At 38.9% G+C, this 20,303-nt stretch overlaps 1 protein-coding gene across 1 annotated transcript in view; it reads right to left on the bottom strand.

Annotated features, from left to right (window-relative positions):
- Positions 1-20,303, bottom strand: part of LARP1B (La ribonucleoprotein 1B) — a 157,216-nt gene that overhangs the window by 91,147 nt on the left and 45,766 nt on the right. Inside the window, exons 10-11 of the mRNA XM_053578369.1 lie at positions 19,218-19,390; positions 12,337-12,702 (exon numbers count right to left, since the gene is read on the bottom strand). Coding sequence (XP_053434344.1) covers positions 12,337-12,702; positions 19,218-19,390 — 539 coding nt within the window. The remainder of the gene's footprint in view (positions 1-12,336; positions 12,703-19,217; positions 19,391-20,303) is intronic.

The raw sequence follows: 20,303 nt of genomic DNA, 5'->3' as shown, positions 1-20,303 counted from the left end.
GGACCCACACAGCACGCACAACTGCTGCCAAGAGGGCTCCTGGTTCTGGGAAGTCTTGCCCGCCAGCCGCGGCAGCGGTGAAACTTGGCAAGAGTTAAACATCTGTCTGATTTTTTTTTTTTTTTTGAGGCAGAGTTTCATCTGTCACCCTAAGTAGAGTGCTATGGCATCATAGCTCACACCAACTCAAACTCATGGGCTCAAGTGATCCTCCTTCCTCAGCCTCCCAAGTAGCTGGAACTACAGGCACCCACCACAATGCCCAGCTATTTATTTGAGAGAAAGGGTCTTGCTCTTTCTCAGCCTGGTCATGAATTCCTGAGCTCAGGCCACCATGCTCTGCTGAAGACTTTTAAAATGGTTATAACAGCACTATTTAGACTTTCTTTTCCACTCAGTTTTTAAAAGTTATATATTTCTCTAGAAATCTGTACTCATATAAATGTTCAAATTTAGGCTGGGTACAGTGGCTCACATCTGTAATCTCAGAATTTGGGAGGCTGAGGCAGGTGGATGGCCTGAATTTATAGGTTCGAGACCAGCCTGAGCAAGAGTGAGTCTCTTGCTCTAAAAAAAAAATAGCCAGGTGTTGTGGTGGGTGCCTATAGTCCCAGCTACTTGGGAGTCTGAGGCAGGAGGATTATCTGAGCCTAAGAGTTTGAGGTTGCTGTAAGGTAAAATACCATAGCACTCTACCAAGGGTGACCAAGTGAGACTGTCTCAAAAAAAAAAAAAAAAAAAAAAAAAAAAGTTCAAATTGATTGGTCTAAAAATACCTGTTAAATTTTCTGTATAATCAGTAAACATATCCCCTATTTCACTCCAGGCAAAACATCCATTTTCCTTCTTTTTGTCCTCATAATTTTAGTCTTTTCAAAAAATTAGGTATGGTGGCTCACACCTATAATCCTAGCACTCTGGGAGGCTGAGGCGGGTGGATTGCTTGAGCTCATGAGTTCGAGACCAGCCTGAGCAAAAGCGAGACCCCCATCTCTACTAAAAATAGAAAAACTGAGGCAAGAGGATCACTTAAGCCCAAGAGTTAGAGGTTGCTATGAACTATGATGCCACAGCACTGCACCCAGGACAACAGCTTGAGACTCTGTCTCAAAAGAAAACTAAATCCTGGCTAGGTGTGGTAATTCATACCTGTAATCCTAACAATCTGGAAGGCCAAGGTGGTGGATTGCCTGAGCTCAGGATTTCAAGACCAGCCTAAGCAAGAGCGAGACCCTCTCTCTAAAAAACAGCTGGGCATTGTGGTAGGGGCCTATAATCCCAGTTACATGGGAGGCTGAGGCAAGAGGATTTCTTGTGCCCTAGATTTTGAGCTGTGATGCCACGGCACTCCACCGAGGGTGACAAAGTGAGACTCTGTCTCAAAAAAAAAAAAAAAAAAAAAAAAAGAGAGAAGACAAATGGAACAGAACCAAATATATACACACAGTGCTGCAACAGCTGACCCAAAGCCAATGTCAGGAAACTTTTCATACAGCTAATATTGGTGATTGGCAATATTAATAATTTCCCAACTGGCAATTCATAAATTCAAATGTTTGTCCTAATATTTGTATTGAAGCCTACCACCTTAGCTGCACCTCTTCAGGTATCAATTTGTGTTTTCTAATTCCAACTAATTTCTTTTTTTTTGTTTTTATCCAACTAATTTCTTTAAACCATGAGTTATTTTAAAGTATACCATTGTTTTCAACATGTTTTTCACTTATTTTTATTATTAATCACTAGCTTACTGCCACTAATGTGATTTGTATAATATCAGTGCTTTGAAATTCACTTTCTAAACCACTGTAAGTTTAATATACCATCGATATAGCCAAAAAGAACATTAGTCTGAGTCTCACATTGTCACCCTTGGTACAGTGCTGTGGTGTCATAGTTCACAGAAACCTCAAACTCCTAGGTTTAAGTGATTCTCTTGCCTCAGCTTCCCAAGAAGCTGTGACTATAGCCCCCCCCCCCGACCAATGCCCAACTATTGAGACGGGGTCTCACTTGTGCTCAGTCAGGTCTTGAACCTGTTAACTCAGGCAATCTACCTGACTCGGCCTCTCAAGTGATGGAATTACAGGTGTGAGCCACGCCGCCCAGCCCTGCTCTGCAATTCTTTGGCACAAAGTTGTTTCTAAATTTTTTTTTTTTTTTTTAATAGAGACAAGGTGTCACTATGCTGCCCAGACTGGTCTCTCATTCTTGCCTTCATGTGATCCTCCTGCTTTGGCCTCCCAAAGTACTTTGTACCTCCCAAAGATTACAGTGTGAGCTAGTACACCCAGACTTGCAACTACATTTTACTGGCTGCTTATGCCTTATTTACTTTGGGAGTAAATTAAATCACTCAGTAGAATTGGATTTGTTCTACCAATTTTTGTATCATAAACTTGAAGTTGGCTTTTTTTTTTTTTGAGACAGAGTCTCACTTTGTCACTCTCCATAGAGTCCCATTGCATCATAGCTCACAGCAACCTCATATTCTTGGGATCAAGGGATTCTCTTATCTCAGCCTCCCAAGTACCTGGGACTACAGGTGCCCACCATGACACCCAGCTATTTTTAGAGACTGGGTCTTGCTCTTGCTCAGGCTGGTCTCGAACCTGTGAGATAATCCACCTGCCTTGGCCTCCCAGAGTGCTAGGATTACAGGCATGAGGCACTGTTCCCAGCCATACTTGAAGTTTTGATATTAAATACAGTAAATGTTAAACTATACCTTCCTGATAAACTTTATCTTTTATTATTACATGAAGCATTTTAGCACTAGGAATGCTTTCTATTTCCAGGTCTCCTTTTAAGTTTATTCTGTCTAACATAGACATAAATATATAAAGTTTCCTTTTGGTTAATGTTCTTTAAACTGGGTGGGTAGTTCAGCACTATTTTATAATTTTTCTTTTTAATTTGGTTAAAAAATATAACAAAATTTACCACTTTAACCATTTTAAATGTGCAGTTCAGTCGTGTTAAGTATATTTACCCTGCTGCACAACAGATCTTCAAAATTTTTCATCTAGCAAACTGAAACCCTATACCAACTAAACAACAATTTCCCATTTCCCTCTGCCCTCAGCTCCTGGAAACCACCTATATTGTTCGTGTTTTCTTACTGTTGAGTTTTTTTTTTGTTTTTTTTTTTTGAGATAGAATCTCAAGCTGTTGCCCTGGGTATAATGCTGTGGTGTCACAGCTCACAGCAACCTCAAACTCTTGGGCTTAAGCAATTCTCTTGTTTCAGCCTCCCAAGTAGCTGGGACTACAGGTGCCCACCACAATGTCCAGCTATTTTGTTGTTGTTGTTACAGTTGCATTGTTGTCTTTACCCGGCTGGGGCCGGGTTCAAAGCCGCCATCCTTGGTGTCTGTGGCCAGCGCCCTGCTGAGTGAGCGAGGGCACCGCCCTTATTTTTGAGTTTTAAGGGGGTTTTGTATATTTCAGATAATAGTCCTTTATTAGATTTGTCTTTTCCAAATGTTTTCTTCCAGCCACTGGTTTGTCTTCTCATTCTCTTGGCAGTCTCTCTCATAGAGCAGAAGTTTTTTATTTTGATAAGGTCCAGCTTATCAATTATTTTTCATGATTGTGCTTTGATGCTGTATCTGAAAGTCATGCCAAACCCAAGGTCATCTAGATTTTCTCCTAAGTTATCTTTTAGGAGTTTTATAATTTTATGTTTTACATTTAGGTCTATAATCCATTTTGAGTTAACTTAACCCCTTTTGTGAAGGGGTTAAGTCTGTATGGAGGTAATTTTACGTGTGACTATTTAGTTGTTCCAGCATCCTCTGTTAAAAAGACTATCTTTTCTCTATTACATTGCCTTAACTCCTTTGTCAAAGAACAGTTGACTGTATTTGTATAGGTCTATTTCTGGGCTCTCTACTATGGTTTTATATTGAGTTTTGGAGTTGGGTAGTGTCAGTCCTCCAAATTTGTGCTTCTCTATTAATATTGTACTGGCTATTCTGGGTTTGGTTTGTTTGTTTTGCTTCTCCACATACCCACAAAATAACTTGCTGGGATTTTGATTGGGATAGCATTGAATCTATGGATCATGTTGGGAAAAACTCACAGATGGACATTATTGAGTCTTCTTATCTGTGAACATGGACTGTTTCTCCATTTATTTAGTGCTTCCTTGATTTCTTTCATTAGAGTTTTATAGTATTCCTCATAAAGACTCTGTATGTAATGTATTTTTTTAGATTTACAACTGTTTATTGGGATACTAACAAATTATATTGTGTCTTTTGTACAAATGATCCCTAAGTTATGATGGTTTGATTTATGACTCAACTTTAAATGGCATGAAAGCATTAGGCATTCAGTAGTCATTAGAAATCATACTTCAAATTTTGAATTTTGATCTTTTCCTGGGCTAGTGATAGTCTCTTGTGCTATTAGAATCATAAGAAACTACGGTCAAATCCAAGGTCATGAAGATTATATACCATGTTTTTTTAGAAGAGTTTTATAGTTTTTCCTCTTACATTTAAAAATTTCATTCACCTTGAGGATATATATTTTTTTCTGAGGCAGTCTTATATGTCACCCTCGGTAGAGTACCGTAGCATCACAGCTCACAGCAACCTCAAACTCTTGGGCTTAAGGGATTCTTTTGCCTCAGCTTCCCAAGTAGCTGGGACTGTAGGCACCCGCCACAATGCCTGGCTATTTTGTTGTTGTTGTTGTAGTTGTCATTATCATTTAGCAGGCCCAGGCCAGGTTTGAACCTGCCAGTCCCAGTGTATGTGGCTGGCTCCCCAACCACTGAGCTATGGGCACTGAGCTGAGGATTTTTTTTTTTTGTTTGTTTAACATACAAGGTAGGGTGGGACCCAACTTCATTCTTTTGCCTGTGGATATCCAGTTGACCTAGAACCACTTGATGAAATGACTCTTTCCTTATTGAATGGTCTAGGCACCTTTCTTGAAAATCAGTTGAGAATAAAAACGTGTTTATTTCTGGACTTTCAACTTTGTTCCATTGATCTATATGTATGGCATCATTGTAGCTCACAGCAACCTCTAACTCTTGGGCTCAAGTGATCCTCCTGACTCAGTTTTTCTATTTTAGTAGAGACAGGGTCTCGCTTTTGCTCAAGCTGGTCTCAAACTCATGAGCTCAAGCAATCCAACTACCTCAGTCTCCCAGACTGCTAGGACAGGGTCTCGCTCTTGCTCAGGCTGGTCTCGAACTCCTGCGCTCAAACAATCTATCCATCTTGGCCTCCCAGAGTGCTAGAACTATAGGTGTGAGCCACTGTGTCCAGCCCATGTCCTCTAATTTTTTAAAACAGGTATTCTTTTAATGAAAACTTTAATAACTTTAAAATTAATCAATACTTCTTTCTAGTTATGAAAATTACCTTTCATACTATTCAGCCATAAGAACAGATGGAGACTTTACTTCTTTTATGTTTACCTGGATGGAGTAGAAACACATTTTTCTTAGTGAAGTATCTCAAGAATGGAAAAAAAGGGTGGGGCCTTGGTGTGTGTCACACTTTATGGGGGCAAAACATGATTGCAAGAGGGACTTTACCTAACAATTGCAATCAGTGTAACCTGGCTTATTGTACCCTCAATGAATCCCCAACAATAAAAAAAAAAAAAAAAGAATGGAAAAAAAAATCTAATGCCTCAATACTAATGTGAATCCAATATATAAACAATTACATGCCCACACAAATGATAAAACACAAATATAATCTAGCAGGGGAGGGAGGAGGGCAAAGGAGGGGAGAAGAGGGCAATTGGCAAGACCTCACCTAATGTGCACAAGGTGAGGGTGTTCGGCATGCCCCCTGGGTGAAGGGCTCTACTACAACTTGAACTTTACCTTGGAAGAGAGAATAATGTAACCTAAAAATTTATATCCTCATATTAATTTGAAATAAAAAGTACCTTTTAATACTAGATTAATTTATTGCTCTCTCTCTCCTAGTTTATGTTAATGTTATATAAATCTGCAAGACACAATTATTATTTATAGAGTTAATATTCATTTAGGTTTATTCACACATTTATCAATTTTTTTGTTCTATAGTCCCTGCTATATCTCCAGTATCTAAAATCACTTTCTTTCTAACTTCAGGACTTCCTTAAATGAGGTGCTGCTTATGGTAATTTCTCAGATTCTACCCTTTCACTTGAAAGATATTTTGTTTTCCCTTGGCACATTAACACTATCATTCCACTATCTATTGGCTTCATCTGTTACTATTGGGAAGTTGGCTGTCAGCTGTCTGGTGACCCTTCTTTCTTTGAAAGTAATCTCTCCCCTCCTACCCCCAGCGGCTCAACTCTTGGTATCTCCTCAATTCTGAAAAGACCCTAATTATTGCTTCTAAAAATATTGGTTCTGGGGCAGCGCTTGTGGCTCAAAGGAGTAGAGCGCTGGCCCCATATACTGGAGGTGGCAGGTTCAAACCCAGCCCCTGGCCAAAAACTGCAAAAAAAAAAAAAAAAAATATATATATATATATATATATATATATATAGGTTCTGCCCCATTCTTCTTCTTTCTCCTGGTACTCTGACTATTAAGTGTACATTTTAGACCTTTCATGCATTCTGTATTGTTTTCTTTCATTCTTTTTTTTTTTTTTTGTAGAGACAGAGTCTCACTGTACCGCCTTCGGGTAGAGTGCCGTGGCGTCACACGGCTCACAGCAAGCTCTAACTCTTGGGCTTACACGATTCTCTTGCCTCAGCCTCCCAAGCAGCCGGGACTATAGGAGCGCACCACAACACTCGGCTATTTTTTTTTTTTTTTTTTTTTTTTTTTTTTGTAGAGATAGAGTCTCACTGTACCGCCCTCGGGCAGAGTGCCGTGGCGTCACACAGCTCACAGCAACCTCTAACTCTTGGGCTTACGCGATTCTCTTGCCTCAGCCTCCCGAGCAGCTGGGACCACAGGCGCCCGCCACAACGCCCGGCTATTTTTCTGTTGCAGTTTGGCCGGGGCTGGGTTTGAACCCGCCACCCTCGGCATATGGGGCCGACGCCCTACTCACTGAGCCACAGGCGCCGCCCAACACCCGGCTATTTTTCTGTTGCAGTTTGGCCGGGGCTGGGTTTGAACCCGCCACCCTTGGCATATGGGGCCGGCGCCCTACTCACTGAGCCACAGGCGCCGCCCTCTTTCATTCTTATCTTCATTCTTATCGTTTTTTTAAAAAAAGCTTTATATTTAAACATACTTGATGGGCTCAGTGCCTATAGCACAGTGGTTATGGTGCCAGTCACATATACCAAGGGTGGTGGGTTCGAACCTGGCCCGGGCAAGCTACACAACTGCAACCAAAAATTAGCCGGGTGTTGTGGCGGGCGCCTGTAGTCCCAGCTACTTGGGAGGTTGAGGCAAGAGAATCGCTTAAGCCCAAGAGTTGGAGGTTGCTGTGAGCTGTGATGCCACAGCTCTACCAAGGGTAACATAGTGTGACTCTGTCTCAAAAAAACAAAACAAAACATAGTTGATGTTAAATTATACAACTCGATTTGAATCTTACTAAAACAATAGCAAACATTGTAGAATATCATTCTGCACCCTTTTTTCATATATTCTGTCTCTCTGTGGTAACTTTTCACCAATTTCTTATAAACAGTCTTCTAATTCACTAATTCTCTAATTTTTCTAATCTGTTACTAATCCCTTCAATTGGTTGAATTATTAATTTCAATCATAATTGTTTTTACTTCCAGAATTTCTATGGTTATTCTTTAAAATTTTTTCTTATTTGGACATATTTTTATTTTCTTAGACATAGTAAACATAGTTTACTCCATATTGTTTAATAATTCTACTATATAAATTATTTTAAGGTATGTTTCTGCTGTCTGTTACTTTTGCTTATACTTACATGTGGTTCCTCATTTCTCTGATTATTAATTTTGTGAGCTGCTTTTTTTTTTCTATTTTTTTTTTCTGGTTCCATACAAAACGCAGAATCGTTTTTTCCAAATCTTGAAAGTACGATGTTGGTATTTTGATAGGAATGGCATTGAATAGGTAGATTGCTTTGGGAAGTATAGACATTTTAACAATGTTGATTCTTCCCATCCATGAGCATGGTATGTTCTTCCATTTGTTAATGTCCTCTGCTATTTCCTTTCTGAGGATTTCATAATTTTCTTCATAGAGATCCTTCACCTCCTTCGTTAGGTATATTCCTAGGTATTTCATTTTCTTTGAAACTATGGTGAAGGGTATTTCATTTTCTTTGAAACTATGGTGAAGGGAGTTGTGTCCTTAATTAGCTTCTCATCTTGACTGTTATTGGCATATACAAAGGCTACTGACTTGTGGACATTGATTTTATATCCTGAAACATTACTGTATTTTTTGATGACTTCTAGGAGTCTTATGGTTGAGTCTTTGGGGTTCTCTAAGTATAAGATCATGTCATCAGGGCGGCGCCTGTGGCTCAGTCGGTAGGGTGCCAGCCCCATATACCGAGGGTGGCGGGTTCAAACCCGGCCCCGGCTGAATTGCAACCAAAAAAAAAAAAAAATAGCCAGGCGTTGTGGCGGGAGCCTGTAGTCCCAGCTACTCGGGCGACTGAGGCAAGAGAATCACTTAAGCCCAGGAGTTAGAGGTTGCTAACTCTAACTAGAGTGTGTGATGCCACGGCACTCTACCCAGCGCCATAAAGTGAGACTCTGTCTCTACAAAAAAAAAAAGATCATGTCATCAGCAAAGAGGGAGAGTTTGACCTCCTCTGCTCCCATTTGGATTCCCTTTATTTCCTTGTCTTGCCTAATTGTATTGGCTAGAACTTCCAGCACTATGTTGAATAGTAAAGGTGACAGAGGACAACCTTGTCTGGTTCCAGTTCTAAGAGGAAAAGCTTTCAGTTTTACTCCATTCAGTAAAATATTAGCTGTGGGTTTGTCATAGATAGCTTCAATCAGTTTTAGAAATGTGCCACCTATGCCTCTACTCTTCAGTGTTCTAATTAGAAAAGGATGCTGGATTTTATCAAATGCTTTTTCTGCATCTATTGAGAGGATCATATGATCTTTATTTTTGCCTCTGTTAATATGGTGGATAACTTAAACCAGCCTTGCATCCCTGGGATGGCTGTTTGCTTTTCTTATAACTTGAGTAAATACTTTGAGATCTAGGATAAAGGTGAATGTCATCACAAAGGAACTACATTTGCATATGCTAGGTGCTGGGAAAGAAGTAACAATCACTTTAAATTTACAACTAGTGGTTACTTTAGTAGTGTCAACTTGGGTTGCATGAATACAACTCTTTTTCATTAAACACTATTTTTTATTAAACAGTATCCTTAATGCCATGAAGGCTATATTAAACAGTTTGATGAAAAATTTCATATTATGAAACCAGCACATTGTACCCCTGGATGGCACTAATGTACACAGCTATGATTTAATGAAAGAAAAGAAAAGAAAGAGTATCCTTTTTTTTTTTTTTTTTGAGACAAGAGTCTATGTCACCCTCAGTAGAGTGCTGTGAAGTCACAGCTCACAGCAACCTCAAACTCTTGGGCTTAAGCAATTCTCTTGCCTCAGTCTCCCAAGTAGCTGGGACCACAGGTGCCTGCCACAACACCTGGCCATTCTTTTCTTTGGTTGCTGTTGTCGTTGTTGTTTGGCAGGCCCAGGCTGGATTCGAACCCGCTAGTTCTGGTGTATGTGGCTGGCACCCTAGCCACTGAGCTACAGGCGCTGAGCCACAGTATACTATTTTTTATTATTTCAAAATATTAAGAGGATATGGATGCATTTGGTTATACAGATCACTTGAGTCTTGGTTGTAAATGTGCCATTACCCATAAGGTATTCATTGTACCCTTTAGAAATACAACTTCTTGGAAGACATTATTCTTAGTAAAGCATTACAAGAATGGAGAAGCATGAATCCTATGTACTCAACTTTGATATGAGGACAATTAATGACAATTATGGTTATGGGGGGGGAAACAGAAAGAGGGAAGGAGGGAGGTGCGTGGGGCCTTGGTGTATGCCACACCTTCTGGGGGCAAGACATCATTGCAAGAGGGACTTTACCTAACAAATGCAATCAGTGTAACCTGGCTTATTGTACCCTCAATGAATCCCCAACAATAAAAAAAAAAAAATGGAAAAAAAGAAATACAACTTCTAATAAAATTTTTCCCTCCCTATTCTGCTCAGCACAACCAGGAAAATTTCCTTTGTAGTGTCCTACTGATGTGGGTAGGAAACATTGTCTTTCAATGAGTGTGTACTTCTTTGGGAAGTCCACTTAGTGGAAAAAGAACTCCTATGAGAATCCCTAACTTTAACAGGATTTGTGCCTTTTAATGCTATTTTGGGTAGCTTCTGCAAAGCTTAATTCTTCAGTGTTTCTCATGTTGGCTTATAGGTTACATTTTCCCACAGAATTGGGTTTTTTTGTTTGTTTGTTTTTGTGAGACACAGTCTCACTTTGTTGACCTCAGTAGAGTGCTATGGCGTCACAGCTCACAGCAACCTCTTGTTGCTCAAGTGATCCCCTTGCCTCAGCCTCCCAAGGAGCTGGGTCTATAGGCAGCTGCCACAACGCCTGGCTATTTCTAGAGATGAGGTCTCGCTCTGGCTCAGGGTGGTCTCGAACCTGTGAGCTTAGGCAATCCACCAGCCTTGGCCTCCACAGAACTCATGTTATACATAGTGGTTAGTTTCCTTTGGTTAGTCCGTAATGTTTAATCCATTCATTCATTTTAACAACTATGAATCAAGCGCTTCTTTGTTCTAGGAACCAACTGTTCTAGTACTACATATATAATAATAAACAAAATAGATAAAATAAACTCTGTCCTCATGGATCTTAAATCCATGTGCCCAAACAGAAAAAAAGTAAATAAAATATATAGAATGGTACACATGCTATATGGTATGGTTAAAAACAAAGTTTGGTAGGGGGATAGAGAATGGGGGGGAGTACCATTTTAATAACAACAAGTAGGGTGGCGCCTATGGCTCAACAGTAGGGCCCTGGCCCCATGTGCCAGAGGTGGTGGGTTCAAACCCAGCCCCGGCCAAAAACTGCAAAAAAAAACAAATAAACAAACAAAAAAAAAAAACCATTTTATAATAATAATAATAATAACAAGTACAATTTATTTTTATCTGTTCCAAAAAGGGCTTAAAGTAGGTGTTATAGAACCTAGGTATTACAAATTAAATAATAGTGCCTATATAAGCAAAGACTTTCAACTGAGGAGCTTTATGAAAGCACAGCTTCCTTTCTCACAGCAATAGGCCCCAGAGAGAAATGCTCAGGCTCTAAGTCATTTAACATATACGCTATCAAAGCCTGAGGCAGGTTCCCCAAGAAGGCAGTGGCTAGAAAAGTTAAGAGACTGAAAATAGTAATAGAAATCCCAGGAAGAAAGAAATGAGAAGCCAAGAAGAAAAGCACACTTCTTGCTGATGATATGAACCCCATGGATAGGTGGTCCCTTGTAATCAACCATTTGCTGACAGCTTTTCTTTCTAAAATTACAACTATTTCTGAGTAAGACAGTGTTCCAATTTGGCATATAATGTTACAAAACTTTCCCTCATTATTCTATCCCCAAGACAAATATTTACCTTTGAGGCTTTTCTGACAACTTTAATGATAAAAAAGATCCCTTTTATGCCTACCTACCTCTACTGTTATAATTCTTACCAAAGACATGCAGTTCTACTCTGGCTTTCTCTTATATTTTACCTTAATAACTGGGTTGGAAACCAGGAGATGGGGTGAAATTCAAGAAGATAAAAAACTGGAACGACGTTTCAAAAAGCATTCCTACCACCACAGTAATGACTGGACAAGAAGAGACAAGCAACCAGTTTAGTCTTCTGTAGTTTGCACACAACCATTTCCACTACCTTAGAGCATCTATCACACAATAAGCTGAGAAAAACAGAAGGGGGTAACAAAAGCAAGTCCTCTCTAAATCCACTGACATATATTAATAGCTGAGATGACAGCCTGCTAAGAAATGAGCTATAAATTAAGCCTGATCATAATAGCTTCAGATTTTATTCCTTCTATGGGAAAGGGTCTTATTATTTTCACCTGAAAAAAGCAAGTGTTTTAATCAGTGAGTGCTTAGTTTTTTTGTAATTACACTGATACTTTTATTATTTCACCAAAATAAAATAGCTTCTCACTCAGGTGGTGACTATTAAATATATTTCCAGAAATTTTCCAAATTAAATGCAACGTTATTTGTATTCAAAATTTCATAAAATAAAGTCTCAAGTTTAAATAGTATAAGGAGCAACATACAATCAAAACAAAGCATCAGCAGAAAGATGTTAGCCAGAAATAATTACCTTTATGGCTGCATGTTTGTTTTCGTCTTCTTCCATCCATAGATCCTGTTCATAGTAATATAAGCCATCATTGATAACTTTAGCAAGTTCAGATGTGATTTTTGCCCGAGATACGTGGTTGCCTGTTCGATCTCCTCCAGGATGTTTTCTTATATAAGGTGGTGTCTGAGTCACAATCAAAATCTTGTTTAGATCTTGGTCATCAATTTCATAATCTGAATCATTATCAGACTGATTGGTAAATGTGTTTTTTTGACCTTCTATATGTTCCATCTCCTCATCAAATAAAAAATCAAGTTCTTCTTGTTCTAGTTCTTCTGAAAGACGTAACTGATTTGATGCTTCTTCAGGTACAGATACTGATTCCTGAAGGAAGAAATTGGTATTTTATATACAACTTTTCTATCACTTCAATATAGATGTCATACAACAGTGTTACAAGTAAGTTATATCAAACTTGTATACACAATGACTAGTTTATCAGCCCAACTATAAAAGACAAGCCAGTATCATTCTGGCCAATAATTATAAAGTAACTGTTAAAGACCAAGTTACATTTAAGAATAAAGAAAAACAGAGTTGAATAAAGGAAGGATTCTATTAAACACTCCTTTAGAATTAGAATGGTCTTCGGATCATCCACTGCATTGTGTTGACTCATTTTAAGTGATGAGAAAACAAAGGCCTAGGCCTAGAGATTGGAAGTTATTTGCCTATGGTTTCAGAATCTGGGCTAGAATCTTCAACATTCAGAGTCAATGATCTTCCCTAGTCTGAACTTTTAACCTCGCAATGATAATATCTGAGTTTCTTAGGTAAACCTGTCTGTCCCATTCTCATCTTCATTCTACTTGGCCCAATTTCTCTGTCAAATCCACCCTAACACTCATTGAATTTTTAAATTTCCACCCTCCTATAGAATTCAAAAATAGCTACTGGCTTACATAGCAAGTCTAAACTTTTGTATCTTAGATCCTCTAACATTTATCCTAGTCTAAAACTGAGCTCTCCTTGCTGTCACCTTCACTTGCCATCCTCTGACCTAGCTTTATCCTTCAGTTCATGCTAACTCCCTTAAATCTAGGACAAAACAATTCTTCCCTTTTGTAATTCCTATTCATGTAGCTATACATCCACTCAGCTCATAATTCTCTGGGTGTTTCCTCTAATCCAGGCTCTGTTCTGGGTAGACCTATACAGCAATAAATTTAACAACTCTGCCCTGATGGAGTTATGTTCTAGTAAATGGAAGGCTGCCTATGATGTTTTTACTAAGAAAAAGACAAGATGTAAAACCTTGTGAGGATATATTTTTGAAAAACACTGAATATATTTTTTAAAAAGTATACACCTTATTATTCTTCACATTTGCAGGTACACAAAAAAATTCTCAGAGAATAAACACAAAACTGTTTTTGTTTTTTTCTTTTCTTTGAGACACAGTCTCACTCCATGCCCTAGGGAGAATGCTGTGGTGTCACAGCTAACAGCAACCTCAAACTCCTTGGCTCAAGCGATCCTCTTACCTCAGTCTCTTGAGTAGCTAAGACTACAGGTGCCTGCCATAACACCTGGCTAGCTTTATTTATTCTTTTTAGTAGAGACAAGGTCTTGCTCTTGCTCAGGCTGGTCTTAAACTCCAGAGCTCAAATAATCCACCCACTTCAGCCTCCCAGAATGCTAGATTACAGGCATGAGCTATCATGCCCAGCAGAACATTTACTTTTTATCTGATACTTAAATTTCTCCTTCGAACACAAATTTATTTTATAATTTCTAAGGAAGAGACAATTAAGATTTTAGATGGAAGATGACTCGACTGTGTGTGCTTATATTCAATAATAATACATAGTATAAAAAGAACAAATACAAATCAATACTTAAAACACATACTACTATCAGATCAGAAACTTTTATATCTTTCTAGAAAGCAGGAAGTAAATGAGATTGTATTAATAAACAAGAGCAAAGGAAATAGCAACCTAGAACTAATATAAAGGCTGATGGGGAGGCAAAAGGCATTGGCCACATTAAGATCCTAGAAAGCTTGGAGATGGCAGCAATCAAAATAGGTATTTGGAAAATCAAATATAAGACATAGCTAGAATAGTCAACCCAATCCCTCTCAGAAGATAAGCTATAAAGTCAGCTCCCAACTAAAAGTTCAAGAATTGCTTTCCAAACCAAGTAAAAGATTTGCCAAGATAGGGCTCATATTTTAGGTGCTGGGCCTACAGAGAGACTGAACACATACTAGTATTATTCTGAACCTCTAAAAACAGAGCTGGGCAGAGGAAGAGGTAATTTCACCTATGAACAAAATACATTAAGAAATTCTATGTCTCAGAGAAAAGGACTCCTTATTTTAACAATTGTGGAGATCGAGGGTGGCGCCCATAGCTCAGCGAACAGGGCACTGGTCACATACAATGAGAGTGGTGGGTTCAAACCCGGCCCGGGCCAGCTAAACAACAATGACAAAATGACAACTGCAAAAAAAAAAAGCTGGGCGTTTTGGTGGGCACCTGTAGTCCCAGGTACTTGGGAGGCTGAGGCAAGAGAATCACTTACACCCAAGAGTTTGAGTTTGCTGTGAACTGTGATGCCATGGCACCCTACCAAGGGTAACATAGTGAGACTGTCTCACAAAAAAAAAAAAAAAGAAAGAAAAGAAAAAGCTAACAACTGCAACAACAACAACAAAACAAATAGCCAGGCATTGTGGCGTGTGCCTGTAGTCCCAGCTACTTGGGAGGCTGAGGCAAGAGAATCGCTAAAGCCCAAGAGTTTGAGGTTGCTGTGAATTGCAACATCATGGCAGTCTACCCAGGAAGACAGCTTGAGACCGTCTCAAAAAAAAAAAATTGTGGAGCCCCACAACCAGTATGCGTATTCTCTGAGTAGGTCTAGAAGTCTAAGCCCACAGGACCTTTTCTTTTTTTTTTTGAGACACAGTCTCACTATGTCATCCTCAGTAGAGTGTGATGGCATCACAGCTCAAGCAATCTCAAACACTTGAGCTTAAGCGATTCTCTTGCCTCGGCCTTCCAAGTAGCTGGAACTATAGGCGCCTGTTGCAATGCCAGGCTATATTTTAGTTGTTGTCATTGTTGTTTAGCAGGCCTGGGTCGGGTTCTAACTCTTCAGCCCTGGTTGTATGTGGCTGGTGCCCTAACCATTGAGCTATGGGTGCTGAGACCACAGAACTTTTTTTGTTTTGTTTTGTTTTGTTTGCAGTTTTAGCCAAGGCCGGGCTTGAATCCACCACCCCTGGTATATGGGGCCAGCACCCTACTCCTTGAGCCATGGGCGCCACCAGGACCTTTTCACTAAACCAGAATATCTGATCATACCTCACATCCAACAAAATGGCCCTCTGGATGAGCAGATCTACAAGATCACAAAAGAAAATCATGCCAACTTACTAATACTAATATGAACCACCAACCAAAAATCTCCAAATAAGGAATAAACAACATCCTAAAGAAAAATACTTCAATAAACAAAAAAATGGAAGGAAATAATAAAAGTATCATAAGAGAACCTTTTTAAAACCCTGACTCTAGAACAACAGTAGTCAGATGATCAATCAAGGAGGTCCAACATCAGATGAGAGGTATACCAAAAAGTGAAAAAAAAATTTTTTTTAGTCCCCCTCCTCCCCAGTGAATGACATGAATATTCAGGACAATAAGGAAAAACAGACCTACACCAAAGTATATCATCTTGAAATTTCAAGAATAAGAATGAAAAAACTGTCTTAAAATACTAAAAAAAACCAAAAAAAGCACACTTAATACTGAAGGGATTGAATTTTGCAAGAGAAAAACTGAAACCAAGATGACAACAGAAAAACACTTCCAAGATTGCAGAAAAATGACACCAACCAAGATTTCTAGACCCACTCTAGAAGGTTTTAAAAAGTTAATTTTTTTTTTTTTTTTTTTGTAGAGACAGAGTCTCACTTTACTGCCCTCAGTAGAGTGTCATGGTGTCACACAGCTCACAGCAACCTCCAGCTCTTGGGCTTACGTGATTCTCTTGCCTCAGCCTCCCGAGTAGCTGGGACTACAGGCGCTCGCCACAATGCCCGGCTATTTTTTTTTGTTGTTGTTGCAGTTTGGCCGGGGCTGGGTTTGAACCCGCCACCCTCAGCACATGGGGCCGGCGCCCTACTCACTGAGCCACAGGCGCCGCCCTTAAAAAGTTAATTGTTTAAAAACTGTATTGATACTGTTGTCAATAAATAAATTTAACCTATCTCCATAGATAGCTCTGAAATATTTAGGCCTCCAGAACCTAGAGCTATGCTTCCTCTAGGCTGATCCTCACTCTGTAGCATCAGAAGACTACATTTCAGATGTACTGCCATTCTTTGGTCATAAAACTGAAAGGGCCTAGGCTCTATACAGTTCTCATTAATCTTCTAAAACCAGATACCATCATCAATTTTCTAGTTTTCCACAGTACAATCCTTCTCCAATACTTACCCTTCCATTATTTCATCAAAGACAAGATAGTATCAATTTTAAGATGAACTGTTATTTTGCGTAGAACTGAAAAAGCTATGTTGAAATGTGAAGACTTTTTTTAACTGTGGAGGGGAAAATGTATATCTCAGGAAGAACATGTTATAAATTTTTATCATGGAATCTAAGACACTATCTCCTATAGTTAACCAGATGTACAGTAACAAAACTGTAAAAATTATTTAGAATCTTTAGAAATTCTTTTTTTTTTTTTTTTTTTTTGGCCAGGGCTAGGTTTGAACCCGCCACCTCCGGCATATGGGACCGGCGCCCTACTCCTTGAGCCACAGGCACCACCCAGAAATTCTTGTTTTTGAAAATGTAGGCTTTTGAAATGCATTCTGAGGGGGAAGAAACCTTGTGGTAACACTAAAGCATGCTATGTCTAACTACCATTGCTAATTACCAAGTTATCGTTGATCGTAGTTTCTCAAACTCAGCACTACTTGGTATTTTGGACCTGATAATTCTCCACTGTGCTTAAGGAGAAGGACAGTTGTCCTGTATACTGCAGAATGCCAGCATCCCTGGCCTCCACTAAACACAATAGCACTCTCCTAGTTGTAACCGCCAAAAATGTCTCTTCACATTGCCAAATGTTCCCTGAGTAAGCAAAAACCTCAATATTTCCCATTCCCTCTAATGTAGAACCACTTTTAAATCCTTTGTGCTTTCTTTCTGCATGCTTTGACTTTAGGGTTAAAGAGACTTATTCACAAAAGTCTTCCAAATTATATGATTTTTCATCCTTCCATACATAGGCCCAATATTTTTAGTTACCTTTTTCATATAGAGTTTACTTTCAATATTTGAATTATTTGAGTGTCGCTTTTTCCAAGTTTTTTTTTAGTAAACTTTTTGAGATAATTATACATTCACACAGAGTTATAGACCTCATTCACTCGATGTTAAAATCTAACAAAATTATAGAATATCACACTGACATTAACACAAATCAATCATACTTAACATTTCCCCATTTTTACTTGTATTCACTTGTGATCTAGATTAAAGCAATTCTATCATCACACATGTACATTTTTGCAGCATCGTTCAAAAATGCAGAACAGTTCCACCACAAGGCTCTCCTATTGCCCTTTTAATAATCGTACTCATATCATTCACTTGTGTTGCCCCCAAGAAGTTAGTTCTCTTTTTCTTCTACACATTACATCACCTAAACATATATAGAACTGGATATATGCCCTAAGAACCTTGTAAATAAATAATTAACAAGGCTGTGCACAGTAGCTCACGCCTGTAATCCTAGCACTCTAGGAAACTGAGGCAGGAGGATCACTTGAGCTCGAGAGTTTAAGACCTGCCTAAGTAAGAGTGAGTCCCCATCTCTACTAAAAATGGAAAAATTAGCCAAGCATTGTGGTGGGCACTTGTAGTCCCAGCTACTCAGGAGCTGAGGCAGTAGGAGTATGAGGGTGCTATGAACTAGGCTAACACCATGGCACTCTAGCCTGGAGGGAGATTCTGTCTCAAAGAGGGAGGATAAAAAGGCAGGACCACAACTATGGAGCATATGACAAGGGTACAAGTCAAATCTGTCAGTGGTAGAACATAAATGTTTTAACACAATAATCAAGTAAATGAGGTGAAACCTGTATTGATTGGTTTGATCTAACCACATCAGATTGTATAAAAAAAAATCAACACGGGCGGTGCCTGTGGCTCAGTGAGCAGAGCGCCCGCCCCATATGCCGAGGGTGGCGGGTTCAAACCCAGCCCTGGCCAAACTGCAACAACAACAACAACAACAACAACAAAAAAAATAGCTGGGCGTTGTGGCGGGCGCCTGTAGTCCCAGCTACTCGGGAGGCTGAGGCAGGAGAATCGCCTACGCCCAGGAGTTGGAGGTTGCTGTGAGCTGTGTGACGCCACGGCACTCTACCAAGGGCAATAAAGTGAAACTCTGTCTCTACCAAAAAAAAAAAAAAATCAACACATTGTACCCCACATATGCATAAATGTATTCATGATCTATGTGTATTTTACTTAAAAAAAGAAAAACCCAAAAAACAAACAAAAAAAGAGTATAACTTCAAATTTTGGATTTTTTCCAACTTTTTAGAAATTGAAATATTATTCAGGTATAGTCATAGTAAAAAGGCCAAGTCAAAAATTCTTAAATCACGTTCAGAAATAGAAAATATACTTTAGAAATTGATACTGTATAACTTAAATTTTCCTTATAGAATAACCCATTAAGTTTCTAGTGAAAGACAACAAAACTAATTTTTAAAACTTTCCCAAATTTCACATAATTACCCACCAAACAGAAAATGTAGTGACCTTACACTCTACCCAGGGCGTATCACACTTCATTTGGTAACAACTTACCTTCAATTTCACTGGGGTTGGATGGTGCCTCTTTTTTACTTCAATCCAAGGTTCTGAGTCCAAGTCAGGCAAACTAGTAGATAAACCTCTAAACATTGCTTGAAGATTACTTGTGTCACTATTTTTCTTTGGGCTCAATGGGCTTCCAATTCTTGGAGAATTTGGGGCAGACTCTAAAATTTTAAATTAGTTCTACAGTTAAAATGATAATGCTTTTTCTTATAAAATACATTATTTTGTCATTAACTTGGGCTTGATCTTTCTTTGCACAAAAACATAATAAATCAGTCTCAGTTATAACCTTCCCAGTAATTTTCAACCCTGAAGAGCTTGTAAGACTTACTCAAAAGTGAAACTAGTGAATAAAAGTAATGTCACCAACTCTTACACAGACCCTCACATTCGTTCAGACTTCTCAAGACTATCAATGTGAGTCATTTAATTATGACAATACAACTATTTGGGAATCAAGTTCTCCACAAAATCTTAAGTTAAAATCTATACATCATAATGAAATTGTGGGATTTCAACTGCTAGTAAGCCATAGTTAGGCTAAATGCACATTTTACTCAAGGTAAAATTAGTCTCTCATTGTTCTACTAGGATCTAAACTCAAGCAGCCATTACTCTTACTTTTTCTATTTCCTTTGCTTAACAAGGTTTGCCTATATGCAGTAAATGCACTACATTTAATACATAAATGTATGAAGCATTACTACTTTGCTCATACTGAATACTGTAAAAAAATAGGATGTTAGATCACTAAAGTACACAGCCCTGGCAATAATATTTAAAGCATTTAAAAACTTTTGGAATTTTGAGACCAGGCGCAGTGGCTCATACCTGTAATCCTAGCACTCTGGGAGGCTGAGGTAGGTGGATCGCCTGACCTCAGAGTTAGAGACCAGACTAAGTAAGAGTGAGACCCCTCTCTAAAAAAGATTGGCGATTGTAGTGGGCACCTGTAGTTCTAGCTACTTGGGAGGCTGACAGGAGGATCACTTAAGCCCAAGAGTTTGAGGTTGCTGTGGGTTATGATGCTACATCACTCTACCACAGGCAACAAAGTGAGACTGTCTCAAAAAA

Source organism: Nycticebus coucang, chromosome 1, assembly GCF_027406575.1.
Source record: "Nycticebus coucang isolate mNycCou1 chromosome 1, mNycCou1.pri, whole genome shotgun sequence".
Taxonomy (NCBI): domain Eukaryota; kingdom Metazoa; phylum Chordata; class Mammalia; order Primates; family Lorisidae; genus Nycticebus; species Nycticebus coucang.
This window is presented reverse-complemented; position numbering and strand designations above follow the sequence as displayed.